This window comes from Procambarus clarkii, chromosome 13 (assembly GCF_040958095.1).
Source record: "Procambarus clarkii isolate CNS0578487 chromosome 13, FALCON_Pclarkii_2.0, whole genome shotgun sequence".
Classification (NCBI taxonomy): domain Eukaryota; kingdom Metazoa; phylum Arthropoda; class Malacostraca; order Decapoda; family Cambaridae; genus Procambarus; species Procambarus clarkii.
The window spans coordinates 22121012-22136340 of record NC_091162.1 but is presented as its reverse complement, the minus strand read 5'-3'; the positions used below and the strand labels follow the sequence as shown (position 1 = coordinate 22136340).

Here is a 15329-nt window from a genome sequence, read left to right as displayed (position 1 = left end):
CGCGTGTTTAGAGCTGGAGACTTCTTTTTCAGCAAGATATTACACAGAAACTTATTAGAATCTTTAGTGATAGCTCCCTAAATACTGGGAGTGTGTCTGAGCTGTAAAAAGGGAGGATTTCCTGGCACATATTTCCTAAATCAAGAATGTGGAGGACCACCGGATAGTGGCCCCACCACCATCTTATCTACCAAGTGAGACACAACAACGTGCACTCCATATCTGAGCAACGAACTAGTATCATTTACAGCGATGCTGTGACATCAAATCAACAACATCAAGCTGCTATTTCATCATTAAAATATAGAGCCTAGTCTCAGAAAGAGTGACTCCATCTGGCAACGGTCACATAGGCTCTGGTTCTCAATTTCAGGATAAGTTATTAATTGTTTTAGAGTGTAGATTGGCCAATTACCATGCTCTATTACATTAATACTTCCATATATAAATTCAGTCGTTAGGCAGCGAGGCAACGCCTCATTATCAGTAAGTTCTGACCTACTCATGCCGTATCTGAACTTATACAGTATTGCCAAATATTCATATAATCAGAATTGCCATACCCATAAATTTTAATTATCAATTTATTTTATTGCATATAATTTTTGTATGCAAATTTACATTTATCTTTGTGTATTTATACCTTTTGTGCTACAGCACAGATATTTCTTGGGCTAGGCTAGAGCGTGTATTTAGTTCAGGTCCTAGAACATTAGCCTTATCACTGCTTACAGTCATAGAGCTGTTATATCATATCCTTGTTTATATTTACAAGTTAAATGTGTGGGTGTACCCACAGGAAAAGTGTGTTCTGCAGTTTATGAGTCAGATCAGCCTTCAGTAATGGGCTTGTACTACTACAGCCCATTTCCACTATCAAAGTCACAGAGGAGTGGACTTATAATCCAGCATAGGAACCTTGCATGCAGCTAAGAGCTTTTAGTTTTGTACTATATCAACAGTTACAGAATATTATTTAATTTTAAATTCATGGTTCTAATAACCACATATTGGTTCCTGTGTAATTCTCCTCTTGCATCCAATCCCGGTATATTCCCCCACACCATTTAGGTTGCGACTACAATTACAATTTCAGTTCCCTGGTTGATGGGGTATTATCCTAAGGTCACCCAGTATACTGTCTGTCTAGCTAATGACGTTTTATGTTCCGAGAGGTGACATAAGGAGGCGACTGCACTGAGGGAGGGCAGTTCACCTTGAGCAGTCCAAAACTCTTGACTTGGTCCTGTGAGAGGACAAGGTGGCCACCGTCGGTTATAGCAGTGTGTTAGCTGCTGATTTATGCAGTGTTGTATGGGCTGATGTATCCGGGATTGGCCAGGAAGAGTTACAAGACGACAGTGGTGCGTCTGTTGAGAAGTGCTACTAGTGAGCGACTAGAGACTTCTGCCAAGGTGCTAGCTTCCCCTGTATGAGATTATTTGAGACCCCTGTCAACGTGTTATTGAAACCCTCTGCCAGTGTGCATCTGGACAGCAAAGGTGGGGTATTGGCACATTGTAATGATACAGTGTGTGGACTGGCACATGTTGAGGAAGGTGAACTCGCCAGTGTTTGCCATTAAGTGTGAACTACGTGTACCTGGAAAGTGGATTCACCAGGACTTGATGAACACTGCCGATGTATTGTGTCGACACTGTAAATATGTGTAGTAATACATTAATAAAATATATATAGTGGTGAAGGTGTTAATATATTGGTAAAGGTGTAATTGTATATTGTTTATCCCCCCCCCCCTTTTATTCTCTGCACTACTACCTACCCCAGCCAGTTCTTGAAAACTTACCACTGACATGGGGGTTGGATAAAGATGAAGAGGTTATCAGATACATTGACAGCAAGAACCTGGTTATTGGCCCAAAGTGGCCGTAACAGCCAGCATCATGGGCCAGCAACATATGCCAGCAACGATGGCCAGCAACATGGGTGAGCAACGAGGACCAGCAACATGGGCCGGCATCATGGGCCAGCAACGACGGCCAACGTCGTGATCCAGCAACATGGACCAGCAACAATGTCCAGCAACATGGGCAGGCAACAATGTCCAGCAACATGGGCCAGCTGTGGAAAATTTACCCACTATATCTATATTGTTATCTAAGAAATGTATTATTCCTATATCATATCAAAATGATATTGGAATCACTGATATTGATATTGGAATCACTGATATTGGAATCATAATCCTTAATAATAATTAATAGTACAATCCAGGACTACCAATAATCTATGTCATATATCTAATTATATTACAATCACATCTTATCTCAGTCATATGTCTAGACAGTAAAAATAATCAATAAATATGCATTGAAAGCAACCCTCTCTAGGGAGGAGAGCGGAGCCAACTCTGGAGAGAAGCGACCTAAGAGGGTGGGGGGGGGGGGGGGTGCCATACAGACCTTCCAGTTTGTATTTATCATGTGAGTTACAATAGGTAATGCCAATGCCTATATTCATGTGTGTTTGAATTTGGAGAGAGGTGCTCGACACCCTGGAGGTATTAAGTGCACTATAGACCCTCAGGGTGAATGGAATTCATTCACCAGCCATGAGATCTATGCTTCTCTTTTTAATTTGCCTAATGCAGTTATGCTTTCCTATCCCAATGAACTCCACAAGTCTATAACTGATAAGACCAGATTTATGTGAATCCGGAGAGAGGGGGAGTGGACATGATCACCACACACCCGGGCCACTGCCACCTTAGAGGTGGTGACATACCAAGGTCACCATCAGTCGACACCTCACCAATATGTAGGGTGTTGATCGGCATCATTTGCTACTATTGAGTAGCTGATTTAAGAGAACCAAGGAGAGACGTCAATGGAGGATGCATGTTAACCTTGCCACACATCATCCTACCTGCAAAACTAAATCTAGCTTCTGGTAGATGTAGACAGCTTGGTGAAGAGCCCCGAGGATGACTAGGAATGGCTGGCGGGTCACGCGGTATTCGCGTTTGTACTCCTGGACCCAAATCATTGTGAAGCTCAGAACGAACAAGAGCAACAGGATGACTAGATTCAGAGTGCTATATTTGAGTGCCACTGTAACTTTAAATGTCTCTACCTACCTACCCCCCATTGTTTTCGGCGGCTGTATATAAAATAGTCTATCGTGAGTTGATATTATATGAAGTGCACTGGGTGGAAACTCCAGTGACCACTGTTGAAGAACTGTTTATGACCTACAATGGGAGTCTGCAGTGCTGAGGACGAGAGGTCAACAAGATGCAGGACTGACTACAGACTAGTAGAGGAACAAAGAAGAGTTCTCCACTCCACTGGGCGATAGTGTTATTTGGAGTTCCACGGGATGGTACTGCGGTCCGTCTGACAGTGATTTGCAATGGTGGGGACGTGATGCACGACACATCACTTGTACATACACTTACAACTATTGCTCTTACCTCCAGCACCCGCCTCATAACACTTGCACTTACCTTCAACACCAATCACTCAATACTTGCACTTACCTCTACCACCAGCCACACAACACTTACCTCCACCACCCACCACACAACACTTGCACTTCCGTCCTTTACAGCCAGTCTTATACACGCTCTCACCCACCGAACACAACGTCTTGCAAGACCCTCCACGCTTCTTGCACTTGCTCTTGGTTTTACAATCTGTTGATGAAGGACAGTTTTACAACATACAATATCATGTGTGTATAAAGGTAGGCCTCCACGAGTCAGGTAATGGAGCCACCTTCCCCGTAGTCACCTCGGGAGACCAGACACTACTCTCAGTGGTACTGGAGCTTCTTATAACACGTCTAAGTGAAAGATCACGAATATTAACTTTGAATATTTAGTTATACTAACTTTGAATATTTAGAGTTATACTAACTTTTGAATATTAAGTTATACTAACTTTTGAATATTTAGAGTTATACTAACTTTGAATATTTAGAATTATACTAACTTTGAATATTTAGTTATACTAACTTTAAATATTTAGAGTCATACTAACTTTGAATATTTAGAGTTATACTAACTTTAAATATTTAGATTTATACCTAACTTTGAAATATTTTGCATCCTGTAGATACCAGATGCGTTGCTCCTGGGAGTATGGGTCCGAGTCTCTTCTGGGGTGTGAGTTTTCAGTCACATATAGTCCTGGGGACCATTCAGGCTTGTTCGCATTTGTGTTCCTCATGTGTGCCCCAAAGAATGAGGTGATTTGATAAAATGCTATGCCCAAGATTACCATCCGAGTGCCGGCGGGGAAGTGGTTCAAATAGCTTCGGCTATCACTTCCTTTTGTCTGGTTGTGATGGTCAAGCGGATTAAGGCGTCCTGTAGATATCAGTTGCGTTGCTCCTGGGAGTATGGGTTCGAGGGGTTCGAGTCACTTCTGGGGTGTGAGTTTTCAGTCATATATATATATATATATATATATATATATATATATATATATATATATATATATATATATATATATATATATATATATATATATATATATACTGCAGGTATGTTGACGACATTTTTGCACAGGTACCTGATGTCAGACAACTGCAGGAGCTGAAGGAGGCATTTGAGCAGAGTTCCGTGCTGCGTTTCACTTACGAGATGGAAAAGGATGGGAAGCTGCCCTTTCTAGATGTAACTGTCATGGAAAAGAGCGGAGGTTTCCACACTGCAGTCTATACTAAGGAAACGAACATAGGAATGTGCCTAAATGCCAACAGCGACTGCCCAGACAGGTACAAGAGGAGTGTTGTTAACGCTTATGTCGACCGTGCTCTCAGCCATAGCTCAGAATGGAAGCAAGTCGACGAAGAACTCTGTAGGGTAAGGCAGGTCCTAGTCAACAACGGCTTCTCCAATGGTTTCGTCGAAGACATCATAAGAAGGAAAGTGAAACGCCATGCAACCTCTGAAGAGACAACTAACACAACACCAATACCCCCTATTAGACTGTTTTACAGGAACTTCTTTTCCACAGCTCATAAAACGGAGGAAAGGGTCCTGAAAGATATTGTTAATAGAAACGTTATCCCTACAGACAAAAATCAGAGGATACAACTGACGATTTACTATAAAACCAGAAAAACGGCCAGCCTACTCATGAGAAACTCTCCAGACACAAAGCAGAACGCTTTAAAAGAGACCAACGTCGTCTATGCCTTCAAATGCCCTCTTGGGGACTGTAAGCTCCAAAAAACCCAGTATATAGGCAAGACAACAACATCTCTTTCTAGGCGTTTAACGATGCATAAGCAACAGGGCTCCATTAAGGAACATATAATCTCTTCCCACAACCAAACCATCGCCAGAGAAATCCTAGTAAACAACACAGAAATCATCGATAGATACAGCGATAGCAGGCGGCTTGACGTTTGCGAGGCACTACACATCAAGAAGTCAACACCAGCAATCAACAGCCAATTAATGCACAACTATATTCTACCCACCTCAAGACTCCGCTCCAATATAGAAGCATCAAGAAATATGAACCAATAGGCTTTCTACAATCACTTCCATTCAATACCCATTGTTTCGTGTTCTGTCTTGTGTTGATGAATTTAATACCCTATTAATACCACCTCACCCCATCCACCTCACTCAAATATAGATATAAACAAATCGAAGATGTGTAAGTTCTATTCAGTTGTGTATGTGTAAACTAAAGTCTTTGAAAATGTAATAAGTTTTACGAAACGCGCTCAAGTGTCGCGTCAGACTAAAAATAAAAATGAATTTTGGAGAATTGATTTTTGAATTACCACCAACAGTGAAAAGAAACATACGAAAGATCGAAAAAATTCGTGTTAGAATTATTAATCTTACTTTTTCGGTCATATTTAATAATATATGTCTACAGGAAAGACTGCTACCAAAATATACGAATATACGAATACGCTCTACTAACAATATCTTTCAGGACCCTTTCCTCTGTTTTATGGGCTGTGGAAAAGAAGTTCTTGTAAAATAGTCTAATAGGGGGTATAGGTGTTGTGTTAGTTGTCTCTTCAGAGGTTGCATGGCGTTTCACTTTCCTTCTTATGATGTCTTCGACGAAACCATTGGAGAAGCCGTTGTTGACTAGGACCTGTGTTACCCTATAGAGTTCTTCGTCGACTTGCTTCCATTCTGAGCTGTGGCTGAGAGCACGATCTACATAAGCGTTAACAACACTCCTCTTGTACCTGTCTGGGCAGTCACTGTTGGCATTCAGGCACATTCCTATGTTGGTTTCCTTAGTGTAGACTGCAGGGTGGAAAACACCACTCCTTTCCATGACTGTTACATCTAGAAAGGGCAGCTTCCCATCCTTCTCCATCTCGTAAGTGAAACGCAACACAGAATTCTGCTCAAATGCCTCCTTCAGCTCCTGCAGATGTCTGACATCAGGTAACTGTGTAAAAATGTCGTCAACATACCTGCAGTATATGGCCGGTTTCAAGTTCATGTCGACTAAGACTTTTTGCTCGATGGTACCCATGTAGAAATTTGCAAACAGGACACCTAGGGGAGAACCCATGGCGACCCCATCTACTTGCTTATACATGTGCCCATCCGGGCTCAAGAAGGGTGCCTCTTTAGTACAAGCTTGGAGTAGTTTGCTTAGAATGTTTTCTGGTATGTCAAGAGGAGTACAGGCCGGATGTGTTTTACTTGCATTACCGAGCTCACTCCTTGAAAGCCACTACTAACTTGGGGTTGGATACCAGAACTTTAGTACCACCAGAAAAGAACCTGGGTGCGACCCATTGTGGCCGTAACATATGTATATATATATTATATATATATATATATATATATATATATATATATATATATATATATATATATATATATATATATATATATATATATATATATATATATATATATATATATATATATAATATTGTGTGTGTTTACAGGATATGTGGAAACAGGTCAGAATTGCATTTCACCTTTGTAAATGCACATTAATGACACTATGTGAAAGACACGTCGAACACTTTATGTAGGGTGTAAATCTGTGTATTTATGTATATAGGTTAGATTAGCATTTTAAAAGCACTACAATCGCCTTTTGTCGTTGATTGTTCAATAAATCCCTGAACAATATGTTTAACAGATCTCTCACCCTGTCCATGGAGGACAGAAGAAAATGTATATATGCTGATTAGCATTGTAAATGTGTGGCCACGTCTGTGGTAGAAAATAATAATAAAAAAACTGTTTAGTATGCAAACAGATAAGATAAAATTTAGTCGATCATCACTACACAAAACTTGCACTTACATCCACCACCCGCCACACAACACTTACCTCCACCACCCACCACACAACACTTGCACTTCCGTCCTTTACAGCCAGTCTTATACACGCTCTCACCCACCGAACACAACGTCTTGCAAGACCCTCCACGCTTCTTGCACTTGCTCTTGGTTTTACAATCTGTTGATGAAGGACAGTTTTACAACATACAATATCATGTGTGTATAAAGGTAGGCCTCCACGAGTCAGGTAATGGAGCCACCTTCCCCGTAGTCACCTTGGGAGACCACACACTACTCTCAGTGGTCCTTGTGCCTCTTGCACTTGCTCTTGCAACCTGTTGATCAAAGACAGTTTTACAACATACAATAATATTTGTGTATACAGCTAGACTTCAACGTCGTAGATAATATCGTCACCTTCCAATATTTTTTTTAAACCAAAATATTACTTACAGCGTTTCAAAATATTATAAAATAGTACTTTTTTGAATAGATAAGATTATGTTTTTGCCATTTATTTTGATAGCTTTAATGTTTACATTTTCTCAGTATCTGTGAGTTACACGATTTGGGTTATCTTGAGTTATCTTGAGATGATTTCGGGGCTTTAGTGTCCCTGCGGCCCGGTCCTCGACCAGACCTCCACCCCCAGGAAGCAGCCCGTGACAGCTGACTAACACCCAGGTACCTATTTACTGCTAGGTAACAGGGGCATAGGATGAAAGAAATTCTGCCCATTGTTTCTCGCCGGCGCCTGGGATCGAACCCAGGACCACAGGATCACAAGTCCAGCGTGCTGTCCGCTCGGCCGCCCGGCTCCCAAAGGGTAAAGGAAAAAATTAACACAACAGAAATTTAATATTTATGATGAATTATTTCACCTGACCTTACCTACAGCAGAGAGATACTCTCAGCTGACCTGACCTAGGCCAGAGAGAGACCCTTAGTTGTTCTGACCCAGAGCAGTGAAAGAGACCCTCAGTTGACCTGAGTGCCATCAATGAGAGATCATTATTGTACAGCAATAAATCTACGACAGTGAGAGACGGTCAGTTGACCTGACCTAGAGCAGAAAGAGAGATCCTCAGTTGACCTGACCTATGTCACACTTACCGTCTGCTGGCCGGCCCCAGGTAAGATGGTCACAGGTTAATTTATACTATATTATTAGGAGGCAGAAAGCCAGTTTTTAATTTATTTAGTTTTTAAGTTCCAGCAGGAAGGATAAAGCAGCCTAGTCTGTGATTCAATATAGCGGGCGTCAGGCCCGTTGATTAGAGAATTCTCGCCAAGATTTGTGGAAGGCGACGATGCTGGACTCCCCGGATGTGGAGGAATAAGAGGACTGGTTACATGAAAGTTAGATTTAGCCAATAGAGTAGTGACCTAAAGTCACGTGATCGGAGGAGAGGCCCCGTGTGCTGCGTCACAGGCGGGCGAGTAAGCCCTCTGTCTCTTATCTTCGTGCAGGGACGAATTTTACACGTGCACCTAGGCTGACAAGAGAAACGGCGATGTATTTATCTCGGTGACGAAAGAAATGGCCACTATTCTACTGCCTTGTGGTGATTCTGTAACCACCGGACGATATAGCGGGTGTATAGTGCAGTAAACAACTGCTACTCTCTGGATAGAATCAGTGATGTGCCTTTACAACATCAGCAGCTAATCAGCTAGTAACAGTGAACGATGTAACGTGACAGTGAGTCTAGAGAACCCACGTGAGGACCGTTGCAAGCCATGGTCATCCAATAATTCATCATTTAGAGTGATGAGCAGTGTGATACCCTGAATCAGTGTGAAAAGGGTCGGTCAGGGCCACACATCTCAGTGGATCCAATTGTAGAAATTTTACAACAATACAGAAAGCAGTTCCCCGGTAGCCTTATCGCCAGGGAGGGCCGGGAATGTCTGCAGTTGTCCACTCTATTACCCGGCCACCTTGAGCATCACCGTGTGGACAAGATGGGGGTGAAGCACGAAGAGGAATTACCCGCAAAACACCAGGACCGGAGAAGCAACGAACATGCAGACAACAGAGTAGTCTACCCTGGATAACTCTTGGGGGGGGGGGGGGGGGGGAGGGAGCGAGGTGCAGCGACAGAGCGCCAATTGTAAACCTGGTAGAATAAATCTGGCCCTCCTCTTGTAGTAGGCTGTGCCGAGAAACGAGAATTTATTTGACATGACTATCTACGGCCACAAGTAACATTTTAAAGTAGTTTTCTGGAATATGATAATTCTGTGTCAGTGCTAATGTTCATGGGTGTCACCAACATGACTACAATAGTCTGGGTGTCACCAACATGACTACAATAGTCTGAGTTTCACCAACATGACTACAATAGTCTGGGTGTCACCAACATGACTACAATAGTCTGGGTGTCACCAACATGACTACAATAGTCTGGGTGTCACCAACATGACTACAATAGTCTGGGTGTCACCAACATGACTACAATAGTCTGGGTGTCACCAACATGACTACAATAGTCTGGGTGTCACAGACATGACTACAATAGTCTGGGTGTCAGCAACACAACAACAACAGTCTGGGTGTCAGCAACACAACAACAACAGTCTGGGTGTCAGCAACACAACAACAATAGTCTGGGTGTCAGCAACATAACAACAATAGTCTGGGTGTCAGCAACATAACAACAACAGTCTGGGTGTCAGCAACATAACAACAACAGTCTGTGTGTCAGCAACACAACAACAATAGTCTGGGTGTCAGCAACATAACAACAATAGTCTGGGTGTCAGCAACATAACAACAATAGTCTGGGTGTCAGCAACATAACAACAATAGTCTGGGTGTCAGCAACATAACAACAACAGTCTGGGTGTCAGCAACACAACAACAACAGTCTGGGTGTCAGCAACACAACAACAACAGTCTGGGTGTCAGCAACACAACAACAACAGTCTGGGTGTCAGCAACACAACAACAACAGTCTGGGTGTCAGCAACACAACAACAACAGTCTGGGCGTGTGTGAGAAATTCTGACTCCAAAATAATGATAAAAATCTAATGTATAATTCGAAGGACAACCTTTAATAAAAGGAAACAAATTGGGGGAACCAGTGCCTATGGGTATCTTAGATGAGTATAAATGAGATCTATTAATATATAATAAATGAACTGTAGTTACTATTACTTGTAAAGCCAAATCTCTCCACAGAATTTGGGGTTTTAATAAGTAAATAGAATTTAAAGTATTTCAGTTAATAAACTAATGAAATACTAATATGCATTAATTCAAATATTCACATATATAAATGATATGCAAGAATATGATATTCAGAACTAATATTACATTCTATCTACGAAAACTACAAAGACAGCTTAGCTGTAGGCAGAAATAGTAGTAATCATTCGTGAACTCATATAATCGTCGCCTGAAACGTGTTTCATCAGGCTACTCTGGGAACACGTGAGCGTCGAGGAAGTTATCGTCTCGCTTGCGTTTGTACTCTAGCTGAAAGGCGATTCACATATAAAATCTATTGGAGAATATATTATTCCTCAAGTATTCATAGAAATTAATGTGAATAGCTAAGGGGAAGGAAACTTACGGGTTTGGTATAGAGGGCGCGCATCATACCGACATACTGTCTTATCTAAAATATTTAATGTGGTTACAAAAAACTAGACAAGAACAAACTAATGTGCAGGACGCGGTTTCTGTGACGTAATGAAGCTGTTGCGTCTTGTTGGGGTCTGTAAGTGCACGGATGGCTCTCTATGAAGACGATTGTGTAGTCTGCTTCCAGATACTCTCCTTAAATATGGCGTCGCTTGCCAATCTCTCTCCTCCCTCTCCCCGGGGTAGCTCACGCATATGCAGTCGTTCTACGACGCGTTGAATATTTTCTATGCTTTATTTATTTCCCGTGTTGATGAAAATAAGATGTACCAGAAACTATAGAGAATTAATTGGTCTTATATGACAATATTTAAAATATCGACGTTTCGGTCTGTACTGGACCATTCTCAACCGACTTGAGAATGGCCCAGGACGGACCGAAACGTTGTCGTCCCTTCACTTTCTAGTGGTGTGGTCTGGTCAACATTTAAATTATCGTTTCTAATAATTAGATATACACTATGAGATAGAAGAGTGCTGGATAGAAATTTTAGTCATCTGTGAATGTGCTGGAGTAACAATTCGTAATTTTATGAATTATTACCACCTAATAAACAATATTGTTAACTCGAATATAAACATATTATCAGCTTGAATTCACTTAGTATATTCGTGCAATAGGGTTATTAAATATTAATTCACATTAAAGAATGTGAAATAGGGAGAACTTAATACAATTCTCGTGAATGTAAATATTTTCCCTTTCATCATGTGTGCTGATGCAACACCTGACTAGAATTTCTGGGAAATAAGACGACATTACGCCTTATTAAGTTAAACTCAATATTACTAAGCGATCTGTTAGTAAATATTATTGACCAGTATAAGAATAGTTTCTTAAGGTACTTCTTTTGTTAGTAATAAGTTTTTTCTACAAAATTTCCAACAGGGTTTCAGCAACAACAACAATAATATGAGTGTCAGCAACACAACAACAATAGTCTGGGTGTCAGCAACACAACAACAATAGTCTGGGTGTCAGCAACACAACAACAATAGTCTGGGTGTCAGCAACACAACAACAATAGTCTGGGTGTCAGCAACACAACAACAATAGTCTGGGTGTCAACAACACAACAACAACAGTCTGGGTGTCAGCAACACAACAACAACAGTCTGGGTGTCAGCAACACAACAACAATAGTCTGGGTGTCAGCAACACAACAACAATAGTCTGGGTGTCAGCAACACAACAACAACAGTCTGGGTGTCAGCAACACAACAACAATAGTCTGGGTGTCAGCAACACAACAACAATAGTCTGGGTGTCAGCAAGACAACAACAATAGTCTGGGTGTCAGCAACACAACAACAACAGTCTGGGTGTCAGCAACACAACAACAACAGTCTGGGTGTCAGCAACACAACAACAATAGTCTGGGTGTCAGCAACACAACAACAATAGTCTGGGTGTCAGCAAGACAACAACAATAGTCTGGATTTTAGCAATGTAAGACAAAGCAGACAACACTCACCTTGTTTGCAACATTTACAAGTTTTACAGGAGCTGCTGGTGTAAATTTTGTACACAGATGAACACTTCTTATCTGGACTGACACACCGGCCGCCGAACCTCTTGCACGCCTTCACAGTCTTCTTGCACCGGTTGTCCCGTGTCTGTCCTTCCCCGGAGCCTCCAGTCTTACGGTCTCTGCCCTTCTTACTCTTCCTGGAGGCTCCAGTCTTATGGCCTCTGCCCTTCTTACTCTTCCTGGAGGCTCCAGTCTTATTGCCTCTGTCCTTCTTACTCTTCCTGGAGGCTCCAGTCTTGTGGCCTCTGTCCTTCTTACTCTTCCTGGAGGCTCCAGTCTTGTGGCCCCTGTCCTTCTTACTCTTCCTGGAGGCTCCAGTCTTGTGGCCTCTGTCCTTCTTACTCTTCCTGGAGGCTCCAGTCTTATTGCCTCTGTCCTTCTTACTCTTCCTGGAGGCTCCAGTCTTGTGGCCTCTGCCCTTCTTACTCTTCCTGGAGGCTCCAGTCTTGTGGCCTCTGCCCTTCTTACTCCTCCTGGAGGCTCCAGTCTTGTGGCCTCTGCCCTTCTTACTCTTCCTGGAGGCTCCAGTCTTGTGGCCTCTGCTCTTCTTACTCTTCCTGGAGGCTCCAGTCTTGTGGCCTCTGTCCTTCTTACTCTTCCTGGAGGCTCCAGTCTTGTGGCCTCTGCCCTTCTTACTCTTCCTGGAGGCTCCAGTCTTGTGGCCTCTGCCCTTCTTACTCCTCCTGGAGGCTCCAGTCTTATTGCCTCTGTCCTTCTTACTCTTCCTGGAGGCTCCAGTCTTGTGGCCTCTGTCCTTCTTACTCTTCCTGGAGGCTCCAGTCTTATTGCCTCTGTCCTTCTTACTCTTCCTGGAGGCTCCAGTCTTGTGGCCTCTGCCCTTCTTACTCTTCCTGGAGGCTCCAGTCTTGTGGCCTCTGCTCTTCTTACTCTTCCTGGAGGCTCCAGTCTTATTGCCTCTGTCCTTCTTACTCTTCCTGGAGGCTCCAGTCTTGTGGCCTCTGACCTTCTTACTCTTCCTGGAGGCTCCAGTCTTGTGGCCTCTGCCCTTCTTACTCTTCCTGGAGGCTCCAGTCTTGTGGCCTCTGCTCTTCTTACTCTTCCTGGAGGCTCCAGTCTTGTGGCCTCTGCCCTTCTTACTCTTCCTGGAGGCTCCAGTCTTGTGGCCTCTGCCCTTCTTACTCTTCCTGGAGGCTCCAGTCTTGTGGCCTCTGCCCTTCTTACTCTTCCTGGAGGCTACAGTCTTGCGGCCTCTGCCCTTCTTACTCTTCCTGGAGGCTCCAGTCTTGTGGCCTCTGTCCTTCTTACTCTTCCTGGAGGCTCCAGTCTTGTGGCCTCTGCCCTTCTTACTCTTCCTGGAGGCTCCAGTCTTGTGGCCTCTGCCCTTCTTACTCTTCCTGGAGGCTCCAGTCTTGTGGCCTCTGCCCTTCTTACTCTTCCTGGAGGCTACAGTCTTGCGGCCTCTGCCCTTCTTACTCTTCCTGGAGGCTCCAGTCTTGCGGCCTCTGCCCTTCTTACTCTTCCTGGAGGCTCCAGTCTTGTGGCCTCTGCCTTTCTTACTCTTCCTGGAGGCTCCAGTCTTGTGGCCTCTGCTCTTCTTACTCTTCCTGGAGGCTCCAGTCTTGTGGCCTCTGCCCTTCTTACTCTTCCTGGAGGCTCCAGTCTTGTGGCCTCTGCCCTTCTTACTCTTCCTGGAGGCTACAGTCTTGTGGCCTCTGCCCTTCTTTCTCTTCCTGGAGGCTACAGTCTTGCGGCCTCTGCCCTTCTTACTCTTCCTGGAGGCTCCAGTCTTGTGGCCTCTGTCCTTCTTACTCTTCCTCTTATTTGTATTACTCATATTTTTCTTCTTATTCACTGTATTTTTTCTATTATCCTTATTTATCTTATTTACGTTAAATCTATTTTTCTTCACATTTATCTTGCTCTCCCTCGAGTATGTTTTTGTTTTCTTCCTCGAGGATGAGCTTATTCTCTCAAATTTTTGTTTCTGATTTTTAATTTTCTTGACTTTTCTCCTCTTTGGTTCGACTGTATTTTTGTTCTTCCTGTGTTTATTGTTGTTCTTTCCTCTGTGGTTCTTATTTCCTCCTCCGCCTCTCTTGTTCGTCATCACTTCTATATAATCTTTTATCTTTTTCTCTCGTTCGGGTTTGCCAATTTCTTCGTCATTTTTCCTCTTTCTTTGCGCTTTATCTATCTCCTTTTCTTTGTGGTTTGTGTTGGCTGTTATTGTCTTGTTTCTTGTGTTATTGTTTATTCCATTTCTTCTTTCCCTATTTCTTTCACCTTTCCGGTTGTCTTTTCCGTTTGAGTTTTTCACTTTTCCTTGTGGTTTCCGTGTTCTCTTGCTGCCAGGCCCAGTTTGTCCATTGTTCTTGTCACTGTCTTTATTAAGGTCATTCTTTCCCATTCTCGTAAGTGTCTTTTTGCCTCTTCCTCTTCGTTGTTTTGTTTTTGTCTTGTCATTTGTCGTCATCTCTGGCGTGTTCTCTTCGTTCTTGTCACCTCTATGACGACTCTTGTTGTTGTGTTCGTCTCTTATCTCTTTCCTTCTCGTGTTCTCATTTCTCTGTTTACTCTTTATTGCGGCCTTGTCTTCTCTCTTGTTTCTCTTCTTATCATCACTTTCATTCTTTAATATTTTCTGGCTGCCATCGTCGCTTGCGGGTCCATTCTTACTCTCTCTGGTTATCCTTCCTGTTCTTGTAGGCTCAAGCGACCCCATACCTGTTATAAAAACATATATATATATATTAGGAGGTATTTACTGTGCATATGTTCCTCTTACCTTATGTAAATCTCTCTAAACACATCTACTGTTTTTATGTTAAGGTCTAACAATTGTTAGTGCTCTATACAAGTGAGTACAGTTGTTGGAGAAGTTGTTATAACTACCCAGGAGTGCTTCATTTAATTATTGCCGTTTAAAATACAGCT

The 15329-nt window shown here is 42.7% G+C and overlaps 1 protein-coding gene across 1 annotated transcript in view; it reads right to left on the bottom strand.

The window, feature by feature from the left end:
* Positions 1-15117, bottom strand: part of LOC123757250 (pre-mRNA-splicing factor CWC22 homolog) — a 16411-nt gene extending 1294 nt beyond the window's left edge. The window contains exons 1-4 of the mRNA XM_069324021.1: positions 14037-15117; positions 7301-7429; positions 3597-3655; positions 2887-2991 (exon numbers count right to left, since the gene is read on the bottom strand). Of these exons, the coding sequence (XP_069180122.1) occupies positions 2887-2991; positions 3597-3655; positions 7301-7429; positions 14037-15117 (1374 nt within the window). The remainder of the gene's footprint in view (positions 1-2886; positions 2992-3596; positions 3656-7300; positions 7430-14036) is intronic.
* Between the last annotated feature and the right edge of the window lie 212 nt (positions 15118-15329).